The sequence below is a fragment of the Scyliorhinus canicula genome, chromosome 13 (genome assembly GCF_902713615.1).
Source record: "Scyliorhinus canicula chromosome 13, sScyCan1.1, whole genome shotgun sequence".
Lineage (NCBI taxonomy): Eukaryota > Metazoa > Chordata > Chondrichthyes > Carcharhiniformes > Scyliorhinidae > Scyliorhinus > Scyliorhinus canicula.
Window position 1 is genome coordinate 125449458 of NC_052158.1, and position 23631 is coordinate 125473088.

At 48.9% G+C, this 23631-nt stretch overlaps 1 protein-coding gene across 3 annotated transcripts in view; it reads left to right on the top strand.

Moving 5' to 3' along the window:
- Positions 1-23631, top strand: part of iqcg (IQ motif containing G) — a 97946-nt gene that overhangs the window by 42298 nt on the left and 32017 nt on the right. For all 3 annotated transcript variants that reach the window (XM_038815922.1, XM_038815923.1, XM_038815921.1), the window contains exons 4-7: positions 8289-8417; positions 9332-9413; positions 13114-13275; positions 17300-17374. In XM_038815922.1, coding sequence (XP_038671850.1) covers positions 8289-8417; positions 9332-9413; positions 13114-13275; positions 17300-17374 — 448 coding nt within the window. The remainder of the gene's footprint in view (positions 1-8288; positions 8418-9331; positions 9414-13113; positions 13276-17299; positions 17375-23631) is intronic.

A 23631-nucleotide genomic window follows, 5' to 3' on the forward strand; every position in this document is an offset into this window, starting at 1 on the left:
ATCTGTTTCTGAGATAGAGACCATCTGTTAAGATACCTTTGTTGCTGCTCCTCCTTTCCCATGAATCCAAACCCTTCTCAGTCTGCCTCGTGCCCTAGCCCTGGCCTTCTTTCTACCCTCTCCAAGCTCATCTCATCTATGAGACATTCCTGTTCCTTTGACCCCATTCCCACTAAATTCCTGATCATCCAATTTCCCTCCCTGGATTTGATTCTAACCAATATTGTATATGATCGTTGCCCCAGGTGCTATTCCTCCAGCCCCATTCCAAAACCACACCATTGCACAAACTGAACATGTACTCCATCATGTTTATTCTTTATTCATACTGTCATTATTTATTCATAATGACCATTGCTTTCCATAACTAGGACCCAGACTTGAGTTAGCTTCAAACTCTTTCTAAGCAGAAGCTTTCCTGAGGTAGTATAGCTAATCCAGAAATTCATTTGCTGCTTTGTCAAGCCAGTGGCATTTAGAGATAGAGATAGAGAAATACAGCACAGAACAGGCCCTTCGGCCCACGATGTTGCGCCGAACTTTTGTCCTAGGTTAATCATAGAATTTTGGACAATTTGTCATGGCCAATCCACCCAACCTGCACATCTTTGGACTGTGGGAGGAAACCGGAGTACCCGGAGGAAACCCACGCAGTCACGGGGAGGATGTGCAGACTCCACACAGACAGTGACCCAAGTCGAAATCGAACTTGGGACCCTGGAGCTGTGAAGCAATTGTGCTATCCACAATGCTACCGTGCTGCCCTTAAGAAGTTAACCTACACTCCCTTATTCTACCCTAATCCAGTACCTATCCAATAGCCGCTTGAAGGTCCATAAATTTTCCGACTCAACTACTACCGCAGGCAGTGCATTCCATGCCCCCACTACTCTCTGGTAAAGAACCTACCTCTGACATCCCCTCTATATCTTCCACCATTTATCTTAAATTTATGTCCCCTTGTAATGGTGTGTTCCACCCGGGGAAAAAGTCTCTGACTGTCTACTCTATCTATTCCCCTGATCATCTTATAAACCTCTATCAAGTCGCCCCTCATCCTTCTCCGTTCTAATGAGAAAAAGGCCTAGCACCCTCAATCTTTCCTCGTATGACCTACTCTCCATTCCAGGCAACATCCTGGTAAATCTCCTTTGCACCTTTTCCAAAGCTTCCACATCCTTCCTAAAATGAGGTGACCAGAACTGCACACAGTACTCCAAATGTGGCCTGACCAAGGGTTTTGGTACAGCTGCAATCATCACCTCACGGCTCTTAAAATTCAATCCCTCTGCTAATGAACGCTAGCACACCATAGGCCTTCTTCACAGCTCTATCCACTTGAGTGGCACTTTCAAAGAACATGAACAGAGACCCCAAGATCTCTCTGCTCCTCCACAATTGCCAAAACCCTACCATTAACCCTGTATTCCGCATTCAGATTGTCCTTCCAAAATGGACAACCTCACACTTGTCAGGGTTAACTCCATCTGCCACTTCTCAGCCCAGCTCTGCATTCTATCTATGTCTCTTGAAAGCCGACAACAGCCCTCCTCACTATCCACAACTCCACCAATCTTCGTATCATCTGCAAATTTACTGACCCACCCTTCAACTCCCTCATCCAAGTCGTTAATGAAAATCACAAACAGCAGAGGACCCAGAACTGATCCTGCGGTACGCCACTGATAACTGGGCTCCAGGCTGAATATTGCCATCCACCACAACTCTCTGTCTTCTATCGGTTAGCCAGTTGTTATCCAACTGGCCAAAATTTCCCACTATCCCATGCCTCCTTACTTTCTGCATAAGCCTACCATGGGAACCTTATCAAATGCCTTACTAAAATCCTGTACACTACATCCACTGCTTAACCTTCATCCACATGCTTGGTCACCTCCTTCAAAGAATTCATAAGACTTGTAAGGCAAGACCTACCCTCACAATCCGTGCTGACTATCCCTAATCAAGCAATGCCTTTCCAGATGCTCAGAAATCTTCCCTCAGTACCCTTTCCATTACTTTGCCTACCACCGAAGTAAGACTAACTGGCCTGTAATTCCCAGGGTTATCCCTATTCCCTTTTTGAACAGGGGCACGACATTCGCCACTCTCCAACCTCTGGTACCACCCCTGTTGACAGCGAGGAGAAAAGATCATTGCCAACGGCTCTGCAATTTCATTTCTTGCTTCCCAGAGAATCCTTGGATATATCCCGTCAGGCCCGGGGGACTTGTCTATCCTCAAGTTTTTCAAAACGCGCAACACATCTTCCTTCCTGACAAGTATCTCCTCAAGCTGTATCAGTCTGCTTCACGCTGTCCTCTCCAACAATATGCCCCTCTCATTTGTAAATACTGAAGAAAAAATACTTGTTCAAGACCTCTCCTATCTCTTCAGACCTCAATACACAATCTCCCGCTACTGTCCTTAATCGGACCTACTCTCACTCTAGTCCATTCTCATAGTTCTCACGTATGTGTAAAAGGTGTTTAAGGTGTTTTAAAAGTGGGATGTCCTGTTGTTTTGGGAAAACATAAAGAAGAACCTAATTTTTAGCATTGTCTGGTTATTCAGGGGACATCTTGCACTTTGGTGTTGATAGTTATTTTCCCTCTGCTATGCTTTGAAGAGAAACTTATAAAAATCAACACAATATCAGAGGTCCAGTCAAGGTAGTGTGGGGGGAGAAGCAACCACTGTGGTTGTTAAGACATGTAACAGAGAGAAGGCATGTTTTTTATAAACTAAAGTAAGATCCTCTCAGGACTTTCCGGTGACAGCATGTAGCTGGAGGTCGCGCGTTGGGTGGCTCCCTGCTCCAGGCTCTGGTTTTGGATTCTAATTCCCAATTTTGGGACAGTTTTTGAACAAGCTGGTGCAGAAAGGCATAACAAAGGTGGGGGATGCTGATGACCCTGAAGAAAGCCACTGGAAAGAAGGGGGCGAGACGAATATTCACCGTCGAGTGAACGGGTGAACCCGGCAGGAGGAAAGAGATGGAGGCTGGATGGCTGGGTGGGGTTGCTCCCCTCACAGTGGAAACTGACCGCAGTGATGGCTGAACAATTCGAGAGGCAGTTCACTAAGCAAATGGAGGTGCTGCAAAAGGCTGCAATGAAGGAGTGGATGGAGGAGGCGATTGCCCTGTTGGAGGCGGCAGTGTCGAAGACATCAGCCAAGGTACGGGGGGGGGGGGGAAGGTGAGAAGTTGAAGGGGGTGCAGGAAGCTCTGTCGCAGCACACCTTGATGGGTGAGGAGCCGCGGAACCTAAAAGGGCTCAGAGCCAAGGCGGAGAACAAGTTGAGGCGGCAGAATCGTGGGCCTGGTGAGGGCCTGAGACTGACCCAGTACTTTGCGAAGATGTTGGCAGAGCTGCTGGGGGAGGGGGAAGAAACCTCCCAATATGAGCTACACAGGGAACATCGGTCGCTCAGGCCCAAGCTGAAAACAAACAAGCCACCAAGGGCAGTTAAATTTTGCTTCCATAATTTCACATCAAGGAGAAGTCCTGAGTTGGGAGAAGCAAAGGCTTGGGGCTGGTTTAGCACAGTGGCTAAATCGCTGGCTTGTTCACACAGAACAGTGCCAGCAGCGGCGTGTTCAATTCCCGTACCATGCCGCCCCGAACAGGTGCCAAAATGTGGCGACTTGGGCTTTTCACAGTAACTTCCATTGAAGCCTACTCGTGACATACGCATTATTATTACATTACTTGAGACAGTGCGAGATGGCGAAGGCGTTCGTGAGGCCGAAGAACCTGAACTGAAATAAGAGATGGGACTGAGATTTGGGACTTGGACTGAGAGATTTGGACTGTGCTTAGCCTTTATCTCTCTTTTTGGTTGTGTCTTGTTCTGTATTTTGGAACAGCTGGGTTTTTGGTTAGTTGATAGTCACAGTTGGCTACAATCATATTGTTCTTGTGTTTTATGGCGCTTTTCCGAAGGCGCAGTTTGGAGGGTGGTGGGGAGAGGGACTTGCGGTCGTTGGAATGTGGTCAAACAGATTTCGATGGACCTAGCAGGTATTGGTGGGCAACGTTTCAGATGAGAAAGGTAGGTGTGGACCCGGGGGGAGGGCAGCTATATTATAGTGATGGGGGGCGCTGGAGAGAAGGTTGGTGGCACGTGACGCGTAGAGGCTCCGCTTCCAATGGCTCCAGGAAGGTATTCGGCGAGTCCGGTGGTGGTTGCCACATTGAAGATTTGAGGCAGTTTTTTTTTTATAATGTTTTAATTTCAGTTTTCATATTTTATATTGAACAAATTACAAATTGTTAGGAGAGAAAAAGAACAAAAAAAAAAAAAAAAAAAAAAAAAAAACCAACAAACAACACGCAAAAATGAACATACATCTTTACAGGTAATCATCTTCGTAGTAGTAACTGCGCCCCCCCCCCCCCCCCACCCCCCAACATGTTTATTTAGTTTGGTTTTGGGCCTTAGCTAGCCATCGAACCCCCGTACCGAACCTGTAAGCCCCTCCGCTACCTTCCCCCGACTATTCTTCCTCTTGTACATTGGCCACAAATAGGTCCCGGAACAGTTGCATGAATGGCTCCCACGTTCTGTGGAAGCCGTCGTCCGACCTCTCGGATGGCAAATTTTGATTTTCCTCCATTTGGAGAGATTCCGAGAGGTCGGACAGCCATCCGCAGCTCTGGGCGGTGCTGCTGACCGCCAGCCAAACAGGATTCTAACGGCGGGCGATCAGGAGGCAAAGGCAAGGGCGTCCGCCCTCACTCCCCAGGAATAGATCTGGCTGTTCTGAAACCCCGAAGACCGCCACTATCGGGCATGGCTCCACCCTCACTCCCACCACTTTGGACATAACCTCGAAGAAGGCTGTCCAGGTACTCCACGAGTCTGGGGCAAGACCAGAACATGTGGGCGTGGTTGGCCGGGCCTCTTTGGCACCGTTCACATCTGTCTTCCACCTCCGGAAGAACCCACTCATACGGGTTCTTGTTAAGTGGGCTCTATGTACCACTTTTAGTTGCGTCAGGCTGAGCCTTGCGCACGTGGAGGTGGAGTTGACCCTATTGCAGTGCTTCGCTCCAGAGTCCCCACCCTATCTCCATCCCAGGTCGTCCTCCCATTTCCTTCTTGTTGCGTCCAGTACGGTGTCGTCCCTATCTACCAGTCGGTCATACATGTCACTACAGTTCCCTTTCTCTAGGATACTTGCGTCCAGTAGGTCCTCCAGTAGTGTCCGTCGTGGCGGCCGTGGGTACGTCCCCGTCTCCTTTCGTAGAAGTTTTTGAGCTGCAGGTACCAGTAGCTCGCTCCCCCCCAGCTAGCCGAAACTTCTCTGTCAGTTCGTCCAGTGTTGCGATCCTGTCGTCCGTGTATAGGTCCCCGACTGTCAGTGTCCCCCCCGTCCCGCCTCCACCTTTTGAAGGTGGCGTCAGTCAGTGCTGGTGTGAACCTATGGTTGTTGCAGATGGGAGCCCCGCCCGACACCTTGTCAGGCCAAGTTGCTGCCGCAGTTGGTTCCAGGATTGGAGGGGTGGCTGTCACCACTGGGCTGCTGGAGTGTTTTTTGGGTGGGATGGGAGTGCTGCCGTGGGGCGAGGGCCCGGAGGGAGGTTCCCATGCAGGAGGCCTCCTCCGCACGCACCCACTCAGGCCTCTGGCTCCTGGATCCATCCCCTTACTCGCATCGGCTTGTTGCTGCCCAGTGGGTAGAATTGTAGATTCGGGAGGGCTAGCCCTCCCCTGGTTTTTGTTTTTTGTAAGACCTTCTTTGGGATCCTAGCATTTTTACCCCCCATACGAACGCCATGATGAGTTGTCCAGCGCTTTGAAAAAAGGCCTTGGGGATGTAGATTCGGAATGGATCTAACAGGAAGAGGAACCTGGGCAGTACGTTCATTTTGATCGTCTGAACTCTCCCCCGCAGGAGGGAGAGCGGGAGTGTGTTCCATCTTTGCAGGTCCTTTTTAACTTCCTCCGTCAGGCTGGTGAGGTTCCATTTGTGGATCCCTTTCCAGTCATGGGCTATTTGGATCCCCAGGTAGCGGAATTTATGTCGGGCTTGATTGAACGGCAGCCCCTTTAGTGCTGCCCCCCCCCCCCCTTGCGGGTGTACTGGGAAGATCTCACTTTTGCTCATGTTGAGTTTGTAGCCCGAGAAGGCTCCAAACTCTTTCAGGAGCGCGATGATTCCGTCCATGCTGCTTTGTGGGTCCGAGATATAGAGGAGCAGATCATCCGCATAGAGTGAGACTCTGTGCTCTCTACCTCCCCTTCGGATCCCCCTCCAATTTTTTGCTGCCCTGAGCGCGATTGCTAGCGGTTCAATTGCTAGTGCGAACAGCAGCGGGGACAGTGGGCATCCTTGTCTGGTGCCCCTGTGCAGCTGGAAGTATTGGGAGTTGGTATTGTTGGTCTGTACACTCGCCATGGGTGCGTTGTACAGGAGCTTTACCCAAGCGGTGAACCCTGTTCCAAGCCCGAACCGCTCCAGTACCTCTATGAGGTATTTCCACTCGACTCTGTCGAAGGCCTTTTCTGCGTCCAGGGAGACGATCACCTCTTGTGTTCTCTCCCCGGAGGGGGTCATTATCACGTTCAGCAGGCGCCTGATGTTCGCGGTAAGCTGTCTACCTTTGACAAAGCCCGTCTGGTCCTCTGTGACCACCTCAGGTACACAGTCTTCTAGCCTCTTGGCTAGGATTTTGGCCAGTATTTTGGCGTCTGCATTCAGCAGAGATATGGGTCTGTATGACCCACATTCCGTTGGGTCTTTGTCTTTCTTAGGTATCAGCGAGATTGAGGCCTGTGCTAACGTGGGTGGCAATGTGCCCCTAGCTAGCGAGTCTGTGAACATCTCCCGCAGGTGCGGGGCCAGCGCTGTCGCAAATTTTTGTAGAAGTCCGCCGGGAATCCGTCCGGGTCCCGCGCCTTCCCCGCCTGCATGGAGCTAATGCTGTCCATGATCTCTCCCAGTGCTAGTGGTGCTTCCAGATCCCGTTTTCTGCCCTCTCCCACAACTGGTATGTCCAGTCCGTCAAGAAACCGGTTCATCCCAGCCTTCCCCGTTGGGGGCTCTGAGGTGTACAGCTCTTGGTAGAAGGCCTTGAAGGTTTTGTTAATCCTCTCTGGTTCTGTTTCCAACGTGCCTCTGGTATCTCTGATTTGCGCAATTTCTCTGCTGGCTGCCTGCTTTCTCAGCTGGTGGGCCAACAGGCGGCTGGCTTTGTCTCCGTGTTCGTATAGGGCCCCGCGTGCCTGGCGGAGTTGGTGTACTGCTTTCCTGGTGGAGAGCAGGTCAAAGTTCCTTTGTAATTCTTTCCTCTCCGCCAGGAGTTCTACGGTCGGGGCCTCGGAGTATTTATGGTCTACCTCCAGTATGGAGTCGACCAGCTTCTGCCTAGCCACCCTTTCCTCCCTATCTCTTTGCGCTTTGTAGGCTATGATTTCCCCTCTTAGTACGGCCTTAAGCGCTTCCCAGAACGTGGAGGGTGAGACCTCCCCGTTTGGTTGATCTCAGTGTACACCGCTATGGCCCGCGCTATCCTTTCGCTGAAGGCCTTGTCAGCTAGTAAGGCACCGTCCAACCTCCATTTGGGGCGCTGGGCCCTTCCCGTCTCTAGCCGCACATCCATGTAGTGTGGGGCGTGGTCTGATATCACAATTGCGGAGTATTCCACCTTGTCTATCTCTGGAAGCACCGTTTTCCCCACCACAAAGAAGTCAATTCTGGTGTACACGTTGTGTTTTGAGGCAGTTTGACAGCATTTTAAGCTGAGGGCTGGGTCGGGGAGGGGGCAATGCCGACTAGGAGGAATCATGTGTTCGAGCGAAGTAGAATGGATGCAAGATTTTGGAAATGGATCGAGAGGAGGATTAGGGAAGGATTTGTTCCTTTGGGGACGATTCGTGAGCCTAAGGAGTTGGGGGCATTGTTTTTTTTATATTGTTGGTGTTGTTCTTGTTTTTCTTTTGTATGGTGAAAATTTACCAAATTAGAAGATTTAAAAATAAAGTAAGATCCTCTGACATGTGCTTTTAGAACATGTGCTCTTTATTTTTTCAGAAATAGAAATTGTATTCATTGTACCAAAGATCACAGTAATATCGTTGCAACAGTCCCAAGTCCTATTACCACACTAGAAAGTGGGTGTTACCCTCAAGAGGAGCGGGAAAAATTAGGCAACTACTCCCCTTTAGGCAGTGACCGACATCAGTGCACTCGAGATTTAGTTTAAAGTTGGTGTACCTTGATATCTCCTTCACTATGTTCCTATTTTTCATGTTATTAATAGTTCTCATTCTGATAATAGGCAATTTGCTTTGGAAGTGATCAATGAAACTTTGCAGGAGCTAAATTATTCTGGAACATTTATGTCTCTACTGAATGTTGTCGAATGGGAGAAGAAGAAAAAAATCAACATGCAAAATGTTATCATCAGGTCAGCTTTGACATCCACGGTACTCTTAGTATTTACTTAAAAGGGCAGCTCACTGAGTATCTATATGAATAACTTATACTCACCATACAGCTGATCAATAGGTAACATGCAGTCTGCAGTGGAATAGCCACTAATCCAAATTCCTCCCACTACTCAGTTAATTGGAAACTCTGAGGGAATAATTTGTTCAAAGCATCGCCAGACCATGTAGATTCCCCGGGGACAGACGGTGTTACAAGCTTTTACCTGTGGTGATTATTTCAAAAAATGTGTGCTGGAACTAGTACTGCTCAGCTGTATTTCACTCACTTTACCTCATTCTTTTCAATTAAAAGAACAGTAAGTTAGTGAATTGTGTCAAATAAGGGATGAGGAGCAGGGTACAGAATTTTATTAATAAACACTGGTCTACATCAAAGACATATCTCCTAATTTCACCATTTTAGATGTACTGCTTCCCAATTCCTTGCTACTGCATTCAGGTGTGAAATGTGGACACTTCTGGGAGGTGCAGAACTTGTCCCATCTTTTGCCAGTTTTGCTCCGAGTAATCTGATAGTAGCTTCAACTTAAGTGCAGTGAGTGTGTTCTATCTATCCTTTCAGAGAGCTACCCCATCTAATGGTCCACCTGTCAACTGGCAGCACTGATCCTTAAGTAATTGGTTTGGAGTAACAGTGGAAGTTGGCATTCTAATTCAGCACCACAAGATAGAAACTCTATGTCACTGCAATTGCTAAGGCACTTTTGAATATTCTGTGTATTGCAACTATAATTCCTATAAATATAAAAAGTTTATTCACAAATTCAAGTTAATCAGTGAGTCATTGTAATTTTTGGAGTTAATAATAAATGCTGCTATCTATTCCTGTTGTGCAAGCTTTGTAAAAACTTTTAAAAAAATTATTTCACAGGGAGGAGGAAGGCAGAAGAAAAATTAAAGTTTTGAAAAAGCAGCTGCTCAATTTACAAAAAGAAAGAGAGGCTGAACAACAGGTGCTAAGCTTTTCGTTGTCTGATGCCTTTTATGTTCTTCACAACAGAATTCTGCTCCTTCAAACGCTGAACTCGAGAGTGAGACGTACAATTTCAACCTTTGTGAAGCCATCAAATTAGGGAGACGGAGGGTTCGTAGTGTCTGTATTTAATGCTCAGGAGGACTGATACAGAATACAATAATACATTAATAAACTTGCAAAATTGCTAATGTTTAATTGGCAAATGAATTTCAATATTGATGAGAAAATGCATTTTTAGTAGGGAGATTTTAAAAAACATTTTTCCAATTAAACGTGCAATTTAGCATGGCAAATCCACCTACCCTGCACATCTTTGGGGTTGTGGAGGTGAGATCCACGCAGACACAGGGAGAATGTGCAAACTACTGCGCCACCGTGCTACGCTATATTTTTGTAGGAAGAATAAGGAAGCCACCTACGTCTTGGATAATAAGAATCTAAAAGAGTTAGGGAAACAAAGGATGTCAGAACATAGATACACAGGTCATTATCGGTAGCGATGCAGATTAATAAAGCCACAAGCAAAGCAAACAAAGTACTTGGGGTCTTTTCTAGAGGGCTCGAATTTTAAAACAGGGAAGTTGTATACAAACTTGATTGGATTATACTTAGCACTATGCACAGTTCTCTGTTGCAGAAATTATAGAGTCCTGGAAAGACACAAAATAATTTACAAGGATGATATAATTGGAAAAGATTGAACAGGCCGAAAGTCTTTTCTCGAGAAAAGAATATGTTGAGGGATGATCCAATGGTGATCTTGAAAATTATGAATGGTTTCAATAGAAATTTGTTTGCATTAGTGCAATGCAAACCTTGGGTGGCATGGTGATGCAGTGGTTAGCGTTGCTGCCTCACGGCGCTGAGGACCCGGCTTTGATCCCGGTCCTGGGTCACTGTCCATGTAGAGTTTGCACATTCTCCCAGTGTCTGCGTGGGTCTCACCCCCACAATCCAAATATGCGTAGGGTAGGTCAATTGGCTCTGCTATTGCTTAATTTTTTAAAAAAAATTGGGTACTTTAATTTTTTTTAAAAAGTACAATGCAAACTTAAGTTGATTCCCTCAGGCTGGCAGATTTGTGGGCTAATACCTGCATGGCTTCATTCATTAGTATAATTGAAGAATGCCACCCGGACTTCATGGGGAGCATCCTGCAGAGTTGTTTCCCCTATGAATTAAGTTAAGTCCCGATAGCACCACTTCAACAAATTTCTCCCACAAATTCTGTAATTTCCACTCCGGACTAGGAGGTGAAGCATCACGTTCTGAAGACAGGATGATGTCTTTAGGTCAGATCCAGATTCGCCATGCTTCAATGCACCTATTCATGAAATGGGCGACAATGGCAACATTACATCCATCTCCTTTTGCATTAAAAACATGGCCAGTCCAGTTGAGAAAATTGAAGCATTTATGATAAAAATGTAAAGACACAGCTTTGTTCTCTGAAACGGCGTTAGTGGGGGGGGGGTGCGGCGTTAGTGGGGGGGGGTGCGGCGTTAGTGGGGAGGGTGCGGCGTTAGTGGGGAGGGTGCGGCGTTAGTGGGGGGGTGCGGCGTTAGTAGGGGGGGGTGCGGCGTTAGTGGGGGGGGTGCGGCGTTAGTGGGGGGGGTGCGGCGTTAGTGGGGGGGGTGCGGCGTTAGTGGGGGGGTGCGGCGTTAGGGGGGGGTGCGGCGTTAGGGGGGGGTGTGGCGTTAGTGGGGGGGTGCGGCGTTAGTGGGGGGGTGCGGCGTTAGTGGGGGGGGTGCGGCGTTAGTGGGGGGGGGGTGCGGCGTTAGTGGGGGGGTGCGGCGTTAGTGGGGGGGGTGCGGCGTTAGTGGGGGTGGTGCGGCGTTAGTGGGGGGGGTGCGGCGTTAGTGGGGGGGGTGCGGCGTTAGTGGGGGGGTGCGGCGTTAGTGGGGGGGTGCGGCGTTAGTGGGGGGGTGCGGCGTTAGTGGGGGGGGTGCGGCGTTAGTGGGGGGGGTGCGGCGTTTGGGGGGGAGGGGGGGTGCGGCGTTTGGGGGGGGAGGGGGGGTGCGGCGTTTGGGGGGGTGCGGGCGTTTGGGGGGGGTGCGGCGTTTGGGGGGGGGGGGTGCGGCGTTTGGGGGGGTGCGGCGTTTGGGGGGGTGCGGCATTTGGGGGGGTGCGGCGTTGAGGGGGGGTACCGGCTTTGAGAGAGAGGGGGGTTACCGGCGTTGAGGGGGGGGGGTTGCGGCGTTGAGAGAGAGAGGGGGGCAAGCGTTGGAGGGGGTAGGGGGGTAGGGGTTGTGGGTAGGGGGTAGGGGTGGTGGGGAGGGGGGGGTAGGGGGGGGGTGGAGTGGGAGGGGGTAGGGGTGGTGGGGAGGGGGGTAAGGGCGTTGGGAGGGGGCAGGGGTGGTGAGGGAGGGTAGGGGTGGTGAGGGGGGTTTGGGGACCGTTGGAGGGCGTAGGTGGTGAGGGGGGGTTGGGGTAGGGGGGCAGCGGCGTGCAGAGGGGGCGGACGGTGACAGCTGGGCCCCGGCCATCCGTCGCCCCCCCCCCTCTGCAGGCCGCCTGCCCCCTACACCAACCCCCCCTCCAACGCCGCCCCCCCCCTCTCTTACGCCGGTACCCCCCCCTCTCCTCTCAACACAGGTAACCGCCCCCTCTCCCCTCTCCTCTCAACTCAACGCCGCAACCCACCCCTCTCCTCCCCTCTCCCCCTCTCCTCTCAAACGCAGGTAACCCCCCTCTCCGCTCCTCTCAACTCAATGCCGCAACCCCCTCCCCCCCCTCAAATCAACGCAGGTAACCCCCCTCTCCCCTCTCCTCTCAACTCAACGCCGCAACCGCCCCCTCCCTCCCTCCCTCCCTCACTCCCTCCCTCCCTCTCTCCCTCCCTCCCTCTCTCCCTCCCTCCCTCCCTCTCTCCCCTCCCTCTCTCCCTCTCCCTCCCCTCCCTCCCTCTCCCCTCCCCTCCCTCCCTCTCCCCTCCCTCCCTCTACCCCTCTCTTCTCCTCTCCCCCCCCCCCCCAAACGCCGGGTCTCTCCCTTCTCCTCCCCCCCCACCCAAACGCCGGATCTCTCCCTTCTGCTCCCCCCCCCCAAACGCCGGATCTCTCCCTTCTGCTCCCCCCCCCAAACGCCGAGTCTCTCTCTTCTCCCCCCCCCCCCCCCCCCCCAAACGTCGGGTCTCTCTTTCTCCTCCCCCCACCCCCAAACGCCGGGTCTCTCTTCCTCCCCCAACCCCCCCAACGCCGGGTGTCTCTCTCCCCACCACACAAACGCCGGGACTCGCCACTTCCGCAGCGGGTGAAACTGACGCATATCGCGTCAGTCCGCTGCTGGCCCTTTCGGGAACGGAGATTACCGGCTTAAAAGAAGGCCCTGACGCCGGAGTCATCCGCACCGCTTTTTCCCGCTGGAAATGGGCGTCACGTCGGTCCGCGGAGAATTTCGCCCACTATTCAGACAGAGTGGATGAAAATTCAGGCAACCTGAAACAAATTTTTAAGAGCACAAAGTCACCATTATCTTCGGAATAATATAGTTGTATAGGGGCTTTTCACAGTAACTTCATTGAAGCCTACTCGTGACAAGCGATTTTCATTTCATTTCATTTCAGTTGTAAAAACAGAAATACAAACATATCTGCTCAGGTTATTGAGCATGTTCAATATTTGGAGAGATGTAAATCAATCGCAACCACTGAAGCATTTTTATCTTTTTTTGACCAGCATAAAAATGAGATGGTTGCCCACCTGAAAGATCAGATGCAAGAGATGAAGGCAAAAACGGCCATGGAAGGAAAGTACATGAAGAAAAATGCAGAACTGCAGATCTTCCAGACACAAAAGAAATGTGCTGATGAGGAGAGTAAGCTACAGGAAGAGGTTCAGGTCAGGAGATGAAAAGAGACCAAATTTAAGTGCTCTGACATTTTGTGGCTAGAAATACTTGGAAGACTTTTAAAACAGTGAAACAACAATTCAGATTATGATCAACCCATGGCATAGTTATTAGCAATTATTTTGGCATCTGTAATGTCCAATACACCAGTATATTCTATGCTCCAGATACTGGCACTGGTAAAGCTCTATACTTTATCAGATATAACAAGGAGTCACCGAGGACAACTGTGGTGTCCTATCTAGTCACAGTGACAGTGTAGAGATCTACCATGCGGTTCAAGTGAAGTCTCGCAACACTATAACTCAGTAGAAATTTGAGTTAAACGTCTTGGATGCAAATAAGAATCTTTTATTGCCTCTACTTGATTACAATTGAGAGAAACTTAAATCTATTCTCAATAAAGTCCGGCTAGCAAAGGACTTAAAGAGAATTAATTTATAAAAACAATTTAACGTAAAAAATAATACAGAAATGGTTTCTTGCAAAACAGCTTGCATGAATTTCAAGAGTTAGAGTGGAAAAGTGAAAATATGAAAATAGAGATCGCGAATAGCTAGATCGAAGTATAGAGTGATCCGGAATAAAAATGGCTGTACGGACCCTCATGTTTAAAGAGAATTTTATCAGTCTGAAGCCATCTGTCTACACCTCTATGTCGTCCTAATTGGTTTGGGTGAGAACCAAATACATTTGATTTGATGGTTAACTGTCAATCCTCAATGTGCAACATAAGTTCTGAATATTTCATGTTTGAATATTTGTGTATGCTATGGAATGCGATTTTGTGCTGTTATCAAGACTGGTTTTTACTGGTTTTCTGCTGACTTTACTTTATCAATATTCTGAACAATGGTGTCTTCAATATTGCTATGGCACTTATTTCGACCTTGATCTTGATTACTGGTACAGTTAATTTCTCAATATGAAACTAACTTTGAAATCTGTTCATTAGAACAATAGTTTGTTCATGTTGTCAGCAAAAATTTTGTTTTTATCTCCAATTAGTTTTTGGATGTGTCAGGCTTTGTGCCTCTGTTTAAGTTATGTGTTTTGTCATGACCTAAGGTTATGAATACTGAAATCCTTATTTTAAAATGGGTATTTAAAAACTGGGCTTTAATATTTACATTAAAATAGCCTTTTACCAATCTGAAAATAGTTTTCTTTTAACAAACAATTTTATTGAGTTTTTTTGGCATTGTAAACAGTTACAGATTACATAAATATGCAAACATCAACTTAAAACCAGCACTTCAACAAAACCATAATGCACATACCCACTCCTCTCCCATAGACACTACCCACCTATTTATCCCTTCTACTCTACTCTGATCTCCCCCCCCCCCCCCCCCCTGCTGACGTTCACTCTCCCGCGAAGAAGTCGATGAATGGTTGCCACCTTCGGGTGAACCCCAATACAGATCCCCTCGAGGCGAACTTGATTTTTTTCCATACCCAGAAAACTTGACATGTCCGAAAGCCATAGTTCGGTATTCGGGGGTTTTGAGTCCCTCCATGCCAGCAGTATTCGTTGCCGGGCTATCAGGAAAGCAAAGGCCAGAACATCGGCCTCTTTCTCCTCCTGGACTCCCGGGTCTTCCGAAACCCCAAAAATTGCCACCTCTGAACTCATCACCAACCTCGTTTTCAGCACCTGGGACATGACCCCCGCAAATCCCTCCCAGTACCCCCTAAGCTTAGGGCATGCCCAAAACATGTGAATGTGGTTCGCTGGTCCTCCCGCGCATCTAGCGCACTTATCCTCTGTCCTAAAGAATTTTCTCATCCGAGCCACCGTCATGTGGGCCCGGTGAACGATCTTAAACTGAATCGGAATGAGCCTGGCACATGTTGCGGTTGAATTTACTGTACTCAGGGCTTCCGCCCATACCCCGTCCTCCAACTCCCCGCCGAGTTCCTCCTCCCATTTGAGTTTCAGCTCCTCCATCTGGGACTCTTCCCCCTTCATGAGCACCTTATAAATATCCGAGAATCTACCCTCTCCTCCTTCTGCTCTAGAAACTATTCTGTCCTGAATCCCTTTTGGCGGGAGGCGTGGGAAGGATGGGACCTGTCTGCGTACAAAGTCTCACACCTATAAGTACCTAAAGTCATTTCCGCTTTCCAGCCCAGCTTTCTCCACCAACTCCCTCAAACTCGTAAAGTTCCCCTCCAGGAACATATCGTCCACCCTCCTCACCCCCGCCATGCTCGAAATCCTCCATCCATGTTCCCGGGGGCGAATCGATGATTATCACAAATTGGAGCCTAGACCGACGCACCCACCTTCCCTACATGCTTCTTCCACTGGCGCCAAATCTGTAGGGCCGCCCCCACTACCCGGCTAGTGGAGTACATGGCTGGGAGCCGTGACCAGTGCTGCCAAACTGGTGCCCCTGCACGAAGCCGCATCCACCCACTCCCAGATAGACCCCGTACCCACCATCCATTTCCTTATCATGGCTATGTTAGCCGCCCAGTAGTAGTTGATCAGATTTGGCAATGCCAGTGCCCCCCTCGCTGCGCGCAGCTCCTTTCAGCACTGTCATAGCATACCTTATCCACCATGTTGTCATGGAAAGAGATCACACTGAGCAGTTTTTGAGGCAGCCAATTTTCTCCAGCTGCTTGAATGCTCATATGGCTAAATGCCTTGGTAAGATTGATGAAAGCAATATATAGTGCTCCTTTGTTCATGGTCTTATCCTTGCAACTGCTAGACTGAGAAGATCATGTCAATTGTGGATCTTTAAATTACATTGGAATTCGGAGTAGATGCATTGAACCAGGCAAGGGCAACACAGGTAGATACCTCCCCTTGATGTTCATCAGGGAGATACCTTAATAGAACCATAGAACTGCTACAGTGCAGAAAGAGGTCATGTGGCCCATCAAATCTGCACTCACCCTCTGAAAGAATACCTACCTAAGCCCACTTCCCCCGCCCTATCCCAGTAACCCCACCGAAACAGCACACCTTTGGACAAGGAGCAATTTTGTAGACTTCTATCAATCCACCTGACCTGCATATCTTTGGACTGTGGGAGGAAACTGGAGGACACGGGGGAAACCCACGCAGACAGAGGGAGAAAGTGCAAACTCCACACAGTCATCCAAGGCCAGCATTGAACCACTGTGCCACCGTGCCGCCCCCATCTGTTGAAATGTTGCGATCACCTCTGTGCTTGTACAGCGTCACAACCACTGCATCATGCAAAGACCCTGGGGCATTGCTTCCTCCCTCCAGGAGAGACAGAGAGGTTTGTGCAGATGCTGGAGTGCTGGTTTCCTTTGTTTGATGAATCAGGATTACATCAGAACCTGGAATTTTGCCCAGGGCAAGCAAGTCAATAGCTTTGCTAAACTGTCCTGACAGCTAACCTGGCTGAAAATCAGTCAACTGAACTCAGAGAAGAGATTACTTTATATGGCTCAGTAATGCACCTAAATTACCCAGTGAGCTACCTAATTAGCCGTCTTTCTGTAATTCAAACTCCAGACATGTTTTGAAAAACAAAATACTGACTTTTACATGAAATGATAAAGAGGATCATACTATAATTGGTTTCAACTTACAACTTACCCAGTTACCATCTCTAGTATCTTAACTAACAGATTAGTTTTGCTTTTAATCTTGCTAGGGATCTCTCCACCCTTACCCCAAATGGAGTAAAGCCATACTCCGTACCCCACTCCATTATCAATCTATCTAAGGATATGTAGGATGCAGTGGTACAGGTAGGGAATAAACAGAAACGATATGTAATAAACTGGAGAGGTAGCAGGGATGTCTGTTGTATGAATGTCCCATGTTTTTTGGCTGTCTCAGCAAAGCACATAGAATTCATGTGAACATAATGTGGGTATCTTTAATGTTGCTTTGGAGATGAGATAACTCTAATAGTTAAAATGTTTAAACTGTTTTCAATATAGTAATATATTGATGGTGTATTTCTAAATCAACATTTTTAAATTTCTTGCATTCCATTAAGTTTACTTTTCTTTAACCAGCTCTTGAAAAGTAAAATTGAACAGGAGATTCGGATACACATGGAGATTGAAAGTTTCCTGAAGCAAAATCAGTCTGTAAGTATCCATGTCCTTCAAATGAAATGTAAAGAACTTTAAATCTCTAATATAAAAATAAATGGACATTCCTGAATTACATGAGCAATTTTGAATCTGAGATATTGTTATCTCTCAAAATTCACAAATCTCATATTGAAGGCGCTAGCAACAGCGCCACCCCCGATGGCCCTGGGGAAATACTCAAGGAGTCCGGTAGTAATAGCTTTGTTGAGAATTTGGAGGCAGTTTCGCCAACACTTCGGGTTGGGGGCAGGGTCAAGGGAAATGCCGATTCAGAAGAACCATAGATTTCTCCACAGGGAAGTGGGATGGAAATTTTCAGAGGTGGGAGGAGAAAGGAATTCGGACACTAAAAGATTATTTTCTTGTCGGTCGTTTTGCGGGATTGAAGGAGCTGGGAACGAAGTATGGGCTGGAGCAGGGGGAAATATTTAGATACATGCAGGTTCGAGACTTTGCCAGAAACGAGATACAAAGCTCTCGGATAGAGCCAGCCTCTACATTACTGCAAGAAGTGCTGACGACAGGGGGACTGAAGAAGGGGGTAGTGTCGGCGGTGTATGTGGCTATTTTGGAAGAGGAGAAGGCACCGCTGAATGGGATCAAGGCAAAGTGGGAGGAAGAGTTGGGCAAGGCTATGAAGGAGGGGTTCTGGTGTGAGGTGTGCCAGAGGGTGAACACCTCCACCTCGTGCATGAGGTTGGGGCTGATACAGCAAAAGGTGGTATATAGAGCACACCTCACAAGGGCGAGGATGAGTCGACTATTTGAGGGGGTAGAAGATGTGTGTGAACGTTTGTTTTGTTCCTGTCCAAATGCTGGAGAATTACTGGAAGGAAGTTTTTAAGAGTAATCTTTAAAGTGGTGCACGTGAAACTGTACCCGGGCCCTCAGGGGGCCATATTTGGGGTGTCGGACTAGCCGGGGTTGGAAATGGGTGCGGAGACAGATGTTGTAGCCTTCAACTTGTTGATCGCCCGAAGGCAGATCCTTTTGGGATGGAGGTAAAGACCTCACCACTATTCTTAGAATTCCCCCAATACCAAAAAGGGTCAATAAGATACTCTAAAAGGTAAACAGGGATTCTCACTCCCTCACTCCTATGCTAACTTAGGTGAGTGCTAATCGGGTCAAACTAGTGTTTCAAGTTATTCCCCGGTATAACCGATATCTTCATAGAAGATTCTGTTTACTTACCACTCAGTAGCTTCACTCACGGGTCCGGCTTCTCTAAGTAGAGTAAAGTGGACCAGGGTTTAGAGAACCCCAAAGTGTATCATGGAGTTCACCTGACCCACAACTTTTAATAGATTGTTGTATGGGGAGCACACGGCCCACTCTACAGACGTGGTACAGAAGAAATGGATAAGTATTTTATAAAGCAAAACAATGTTTATTCTATGAACTCAAGTTAACCTTTTTAAAACATGCAGTGAATATCTTAGGAACCATTAATTCAAATACAACCCCCAAAGGCTGGTTTAGCTCACAAGGCTAAATCGCTGGCTTATAAAGCAGACCAAGCAGGCCAGCAGCACGGTACGATTCCCGTACCAGCCTCCCCGGACAGGCGCCGGAATGTGGCGACTAGGGGCTTTTCACAGTAACTTCATTGAAGGATACTCGTGACAATAAGCGATTTTCATTTTTTTTCATTTCAAAGACTACAACACTAAGTAATCCTTAAGCTGTCCTTTAAACATCCATAAGACTTAAAAAAAACCTTTAAACAGAAGCACATCAGGTTAAAGTCACTACTGAGAGTAGTTATTAGTTTTGAATCACCAAAGGATCGATTTTTAGATTAGAGAGAGAGACTAATACCCCTTCTGGCTGTGACCATAGCTATCCAGCTCTGAAAAAGAAACTAAAACACACCCTGCGGCAAACAGCCTAAAACGAAAGTAAAAAGCTGACACAGCCCAGCTCCACCCACACTCTGACATCACTGATAAACACCCATTTCTTAAAGGTACATTTCTTAAACACCCATTTCTTAAAGGTACTCTCACATGACAAAAGTAAACTTTCTAATAATCACTCTTTCACGTTATCAATTTAAATTAGTTTTATTTTCAAATTAAAAGATAAAATCACTGTCTTTACAGCAAAGTAAAAAGGTCTTTTCTTTGGATCCTCCTGGTCAGTTGTTAGACCTTCAGGTATGCCTTGACAATCTTTCTTCTTTAACTTTTGGTCTTCCTCAGATGGATTCGCTGTGATGCTCGGTTCTTGAATGTGCTTCTCATGTACCGAGGGCAGCTATGAGAGCTGGCTCGCTGGCTGCTGACATATTAGTATTTATATTGCCCTTTGCGCAGCCTTAGGGCGGAATTCTCCGCAGGAGGTCGAATTCGTGAAGGCCGTCGTGAACTCGGCCGAGGTTCACGACAGCCTCGGAGCCCGCTCCCCGCACCTAATTCACCCCCATCCGGGGGGCTAGGAGCGGGCCTCCGTCGTTCTTGGCAGCGACCTCGTCGCGCCGAGAATGACGCGCATCCGGCGCATTTGTGAAGTCATCCGCACATGCGCGGGTTGCCGGTTCCAATCCACGCATGCGCGGATGACTTAATCGCGCAGACGGCACGAACCCACGCATGCGTGGTGGCCGTCTTTCTCCTCAGCCGCCCGGCAAGACGTGGCGGCTTGATCTTGCCGGGCGGCGGAGGGGAAAGAATGCATCCGTTTTGGACGCTGGCCCGAAGATCAGTGGCCACCGATCGCGGGCCTGTCCCCTCCCGAGCACAGTCGTGGTGCTCCCGTCCCAATCGGGTCCCTAGATGCCCCAAACGGGCATCTGGCGCCCGTTTCATGAATGCAGCGACCAGGTGTGGTTGCTGCCGTGTTGAAACGGGCGTGAAGGGCCGGCGGCTCGGCCCATCGGGCTCGAAGAATCGCCGTTCGCCGTGAAAAACGGCGAGCGGCGATTTTTCTGAGCGGGTGTGGGGGGGGGGGGGGGGGGGGGGGGGGGGTTGGAGAATCGCGGGGGGCGCCAGGGGGGCGTTAAAAATGTCGGGGGGCCCTCCCACGATTCCACCAGGCCGCGTGGGGAGCAGAGAATTCCGCCCTTAGTTTCTACATGACCTTTATTGAAATGTAACTGTTCCTTGCCGACTGTAGCTAATGCAAGCTCCCAGTTGTTGAACTATCTTATTCTGCTTGACAGGTAATACATTTGTTTGGCAGGTAGTAAATTTGTTTGTTGCTTCATGAACAACTTTTCTGATATCTGTCTCGAGTCATGTTTTTTTCAGTCTCAATACTGGATATAAACTCGTGTTCATCAAAGCAGTCACCTCTGCACTTTTACGGGTCAGCTGGTGTCAACAGCAGGTCGTCACCCTGTACATCGAACCTGATCTGGCTTGGACCTATACCCTCTGACCTGATTACTTGCTAAAAGATTTTTAATGCCAGAAATGTGTAAATTATGGTATAAACGAACCACTTCATGTGTTTCTTTAGCTGGAAAGCAGTTGTCTCATATTTAACTGGCGTCAGCAAGATTTCACGCCCAACATTTATCCACCAATTTAAACCTAAGAGCCTGGCTGTTCCTTTCTTAATTGTTTAGGAAAATAATGCACTTCTAAGGGAATGTGAAATACTGTTCCCTTTTATATAACTTAAGAATTTAAATTAATCGAATGTCTTTTTAACTTGAAAAACATGAGGAGTTGTCTCTAGCTCTGTTCTTTTTTTTTGAAATAATTTTTATTGAAAAATTTTGAATTTATACAACAATAACGCACCTTAGTAAAATACCAAAAATAACAATAATATTAACAATCATAAATATTCGCCCCACCTCCATGAACAACACAGCATTTTAACAACAACGTAAATTAACACAATATAAAGTTACAGAATAGACACTACAATAAGGAACACCACCCCCCACCCGGGTTGCTGCTGCTATTGACCAAGATACCTATCTTTGAGCCAGGAAGTCCAGAAAAGGCTGCCATCGTTTATCGAACCCTTGTATTGATCCTCTCAGGGCAAATTTGACCCTTTCCAATTTTATAAATCCCGCCATGTCTCCAGGTCTCCACACTTGGGGGCCTCGCATCCTTCCACTGCAGCAAGATCCTTCGTCGGGCTACTAGGGACGCAAAGGCCAGGACACCGGCCTCTTTCGCCTCCTGCACTCCCGGCTCTACCGCAACTCCAAAAATCGCGAGTCCCCACCCTGGTTTGACCCTGGATCCAACCACCCTCGACACCGTCCCCGCCACCCCCTTCCAGAATTCTTCCAGTGCTGGGCATGCCCAGAACATATGGGCGTGGTTCGCTGGACTCCCCGAACATCTGGTGCACCTATCCTCACCCCCAAAGAACCTACTCATCCTAGTCCCGGACATGTGGGCCCGGTGCAGCACCTTAAATTGGATGAGACTAAGCCTCGCACATGAGGAGGAAGAGTTGACTCTCTCCAAGGCATCCGCCCAAGTCCCGTCCTCTATCTGCTCCCCGAGTTCCTCCTCCCATTTAGCCTTCAGCTCCTCCACTGACGACTCCTCCACCTCCTGCATTACCTTATAGATGTCAGACACCTTCCCCTCTCCGACCCACACCCCCGAAAGCACTCTGTCCATCGTCCCCTGCGAGGGCAGCAAAGGGAATCCCTCTACCTGTCGCCTAGCAAACGCCTTTATCTGCAAGTATCTGAACATGTTCCCTTGGGGAAGGCCAAATTTATCTTCCAGTTCCCCCAGGCCCGCAAACCTCCCGCCAATAAACAGGTCCCTCAATTTGCTGATGCCCGCCCTTTGCCACCCCCTAAATCCCCCATCCTTGTTCCCCGGGATGAACCGATGGTTGCCACCCAGTGGAGCCTCCATCGAGCCCCCTGTTTCCCCCCTATGCCGCCTCCACTGTCCCCAGATTCTTAGGGTCGCCGCCACCACCGGGCTCGTAGTAAACCTCTTAGGGGAGAGCGGCAACGGCGCCGTTACCATGGCACCCAGGCTCGTACCTCTACATGACGCCATCTCCATTCTTTTCCACGCCGTCCCTCCCCCCTCCATCACCCATTTACGCACCATTGACACATTGGCCGCACAATAGTACCCCAGAAGGTTGGGCAGCGCAAGCCCGCCTCTATCCCTCCCTCGCTCCAGGAACACCCTCTTCACTCTCGGAGTCCCATGCGCCCACACAAAGCTTAAAATACTGCTAGTCACTCTCCTAAAGAAGGCCCTGGGGATAAAGATGGGCAGGCACTGAAAGAGGAACAAGAACCTCGGAAGCACCGTCATTTTGATGGACTGTACCCTCCCCGCCAATGATAATGGCAGCATGTCCCACCTCTTGAACTCCTCCTCCATCTGATCTACAAGTCTGGTGAAATTATGCTTGTGAAGAGTCCCCCAGTCCCTGGCCACCTGCACCCCCAGGTACCTAAAGCTCTCCCCTGCCCGCCTAAGCGGGAGCCTACCAATTCCTTCCTCCTGGTCTCCAGGGTGCACCACAAACACCTCACTCTTGCCTAAATTTAATTTATAACCTGAAAAGGTCCCAAACTCAGCTAGCAACTCCATCACTCCCGGCATCCCTCCCACCGGGTCCGCCACATACAGTAACAGGTCATCGGCATACAACGACACCCTATGTTCCTCTCCACCTCGCACCAAGCCTCTCCACCTCTCTGAATCCCTCAACGCCATCGCCAGCGGCTTGATTGCCAGTACAAACAACAAGGGGGACAGGGGGCAACCCTGCCTGGTCCCTCGGTAAAGCCGGAAGTACTCCGACCTCCTCCTATTCGTGGCCACGCACGCCACCGGGGCCTCATATAGCAGCCTTACCCATCTAATGAACCCTTCACCAAATCCAAACCTCCCCAACACCTCCCATAGGTACCCCACTCCACTCTATCGAAGGCCTTCTCCGCATCCAGCGCCACCACTATTCTCTGCCTCCCCCTCAATCGCCGGCATTATGATGACATTCAACAATCTCCGCACATTCGTGTTCAGCTCCCTTCCCTTCACAAAACCTGTCTGGTCCTCGTGCACAACCCCTGGCACACAGTCCTCTACCCTGGTGGCCAGGATTTTTGCCAGCACCTTAGCATCTACGTTGAGAGATATGGGCCTATATGAACCACACTGCTGGGGGTCCTTGTCCCTCCTTAAAATTAACGAGATCCGCGCCTGCGACATCGTCGGGGGCAAAGTCCCCCCTTCCCACGCTTCGTTGAGTGTCCGCACCAGCAAGGGGCCCACTCGGTCCACAAACATTTTATAAAA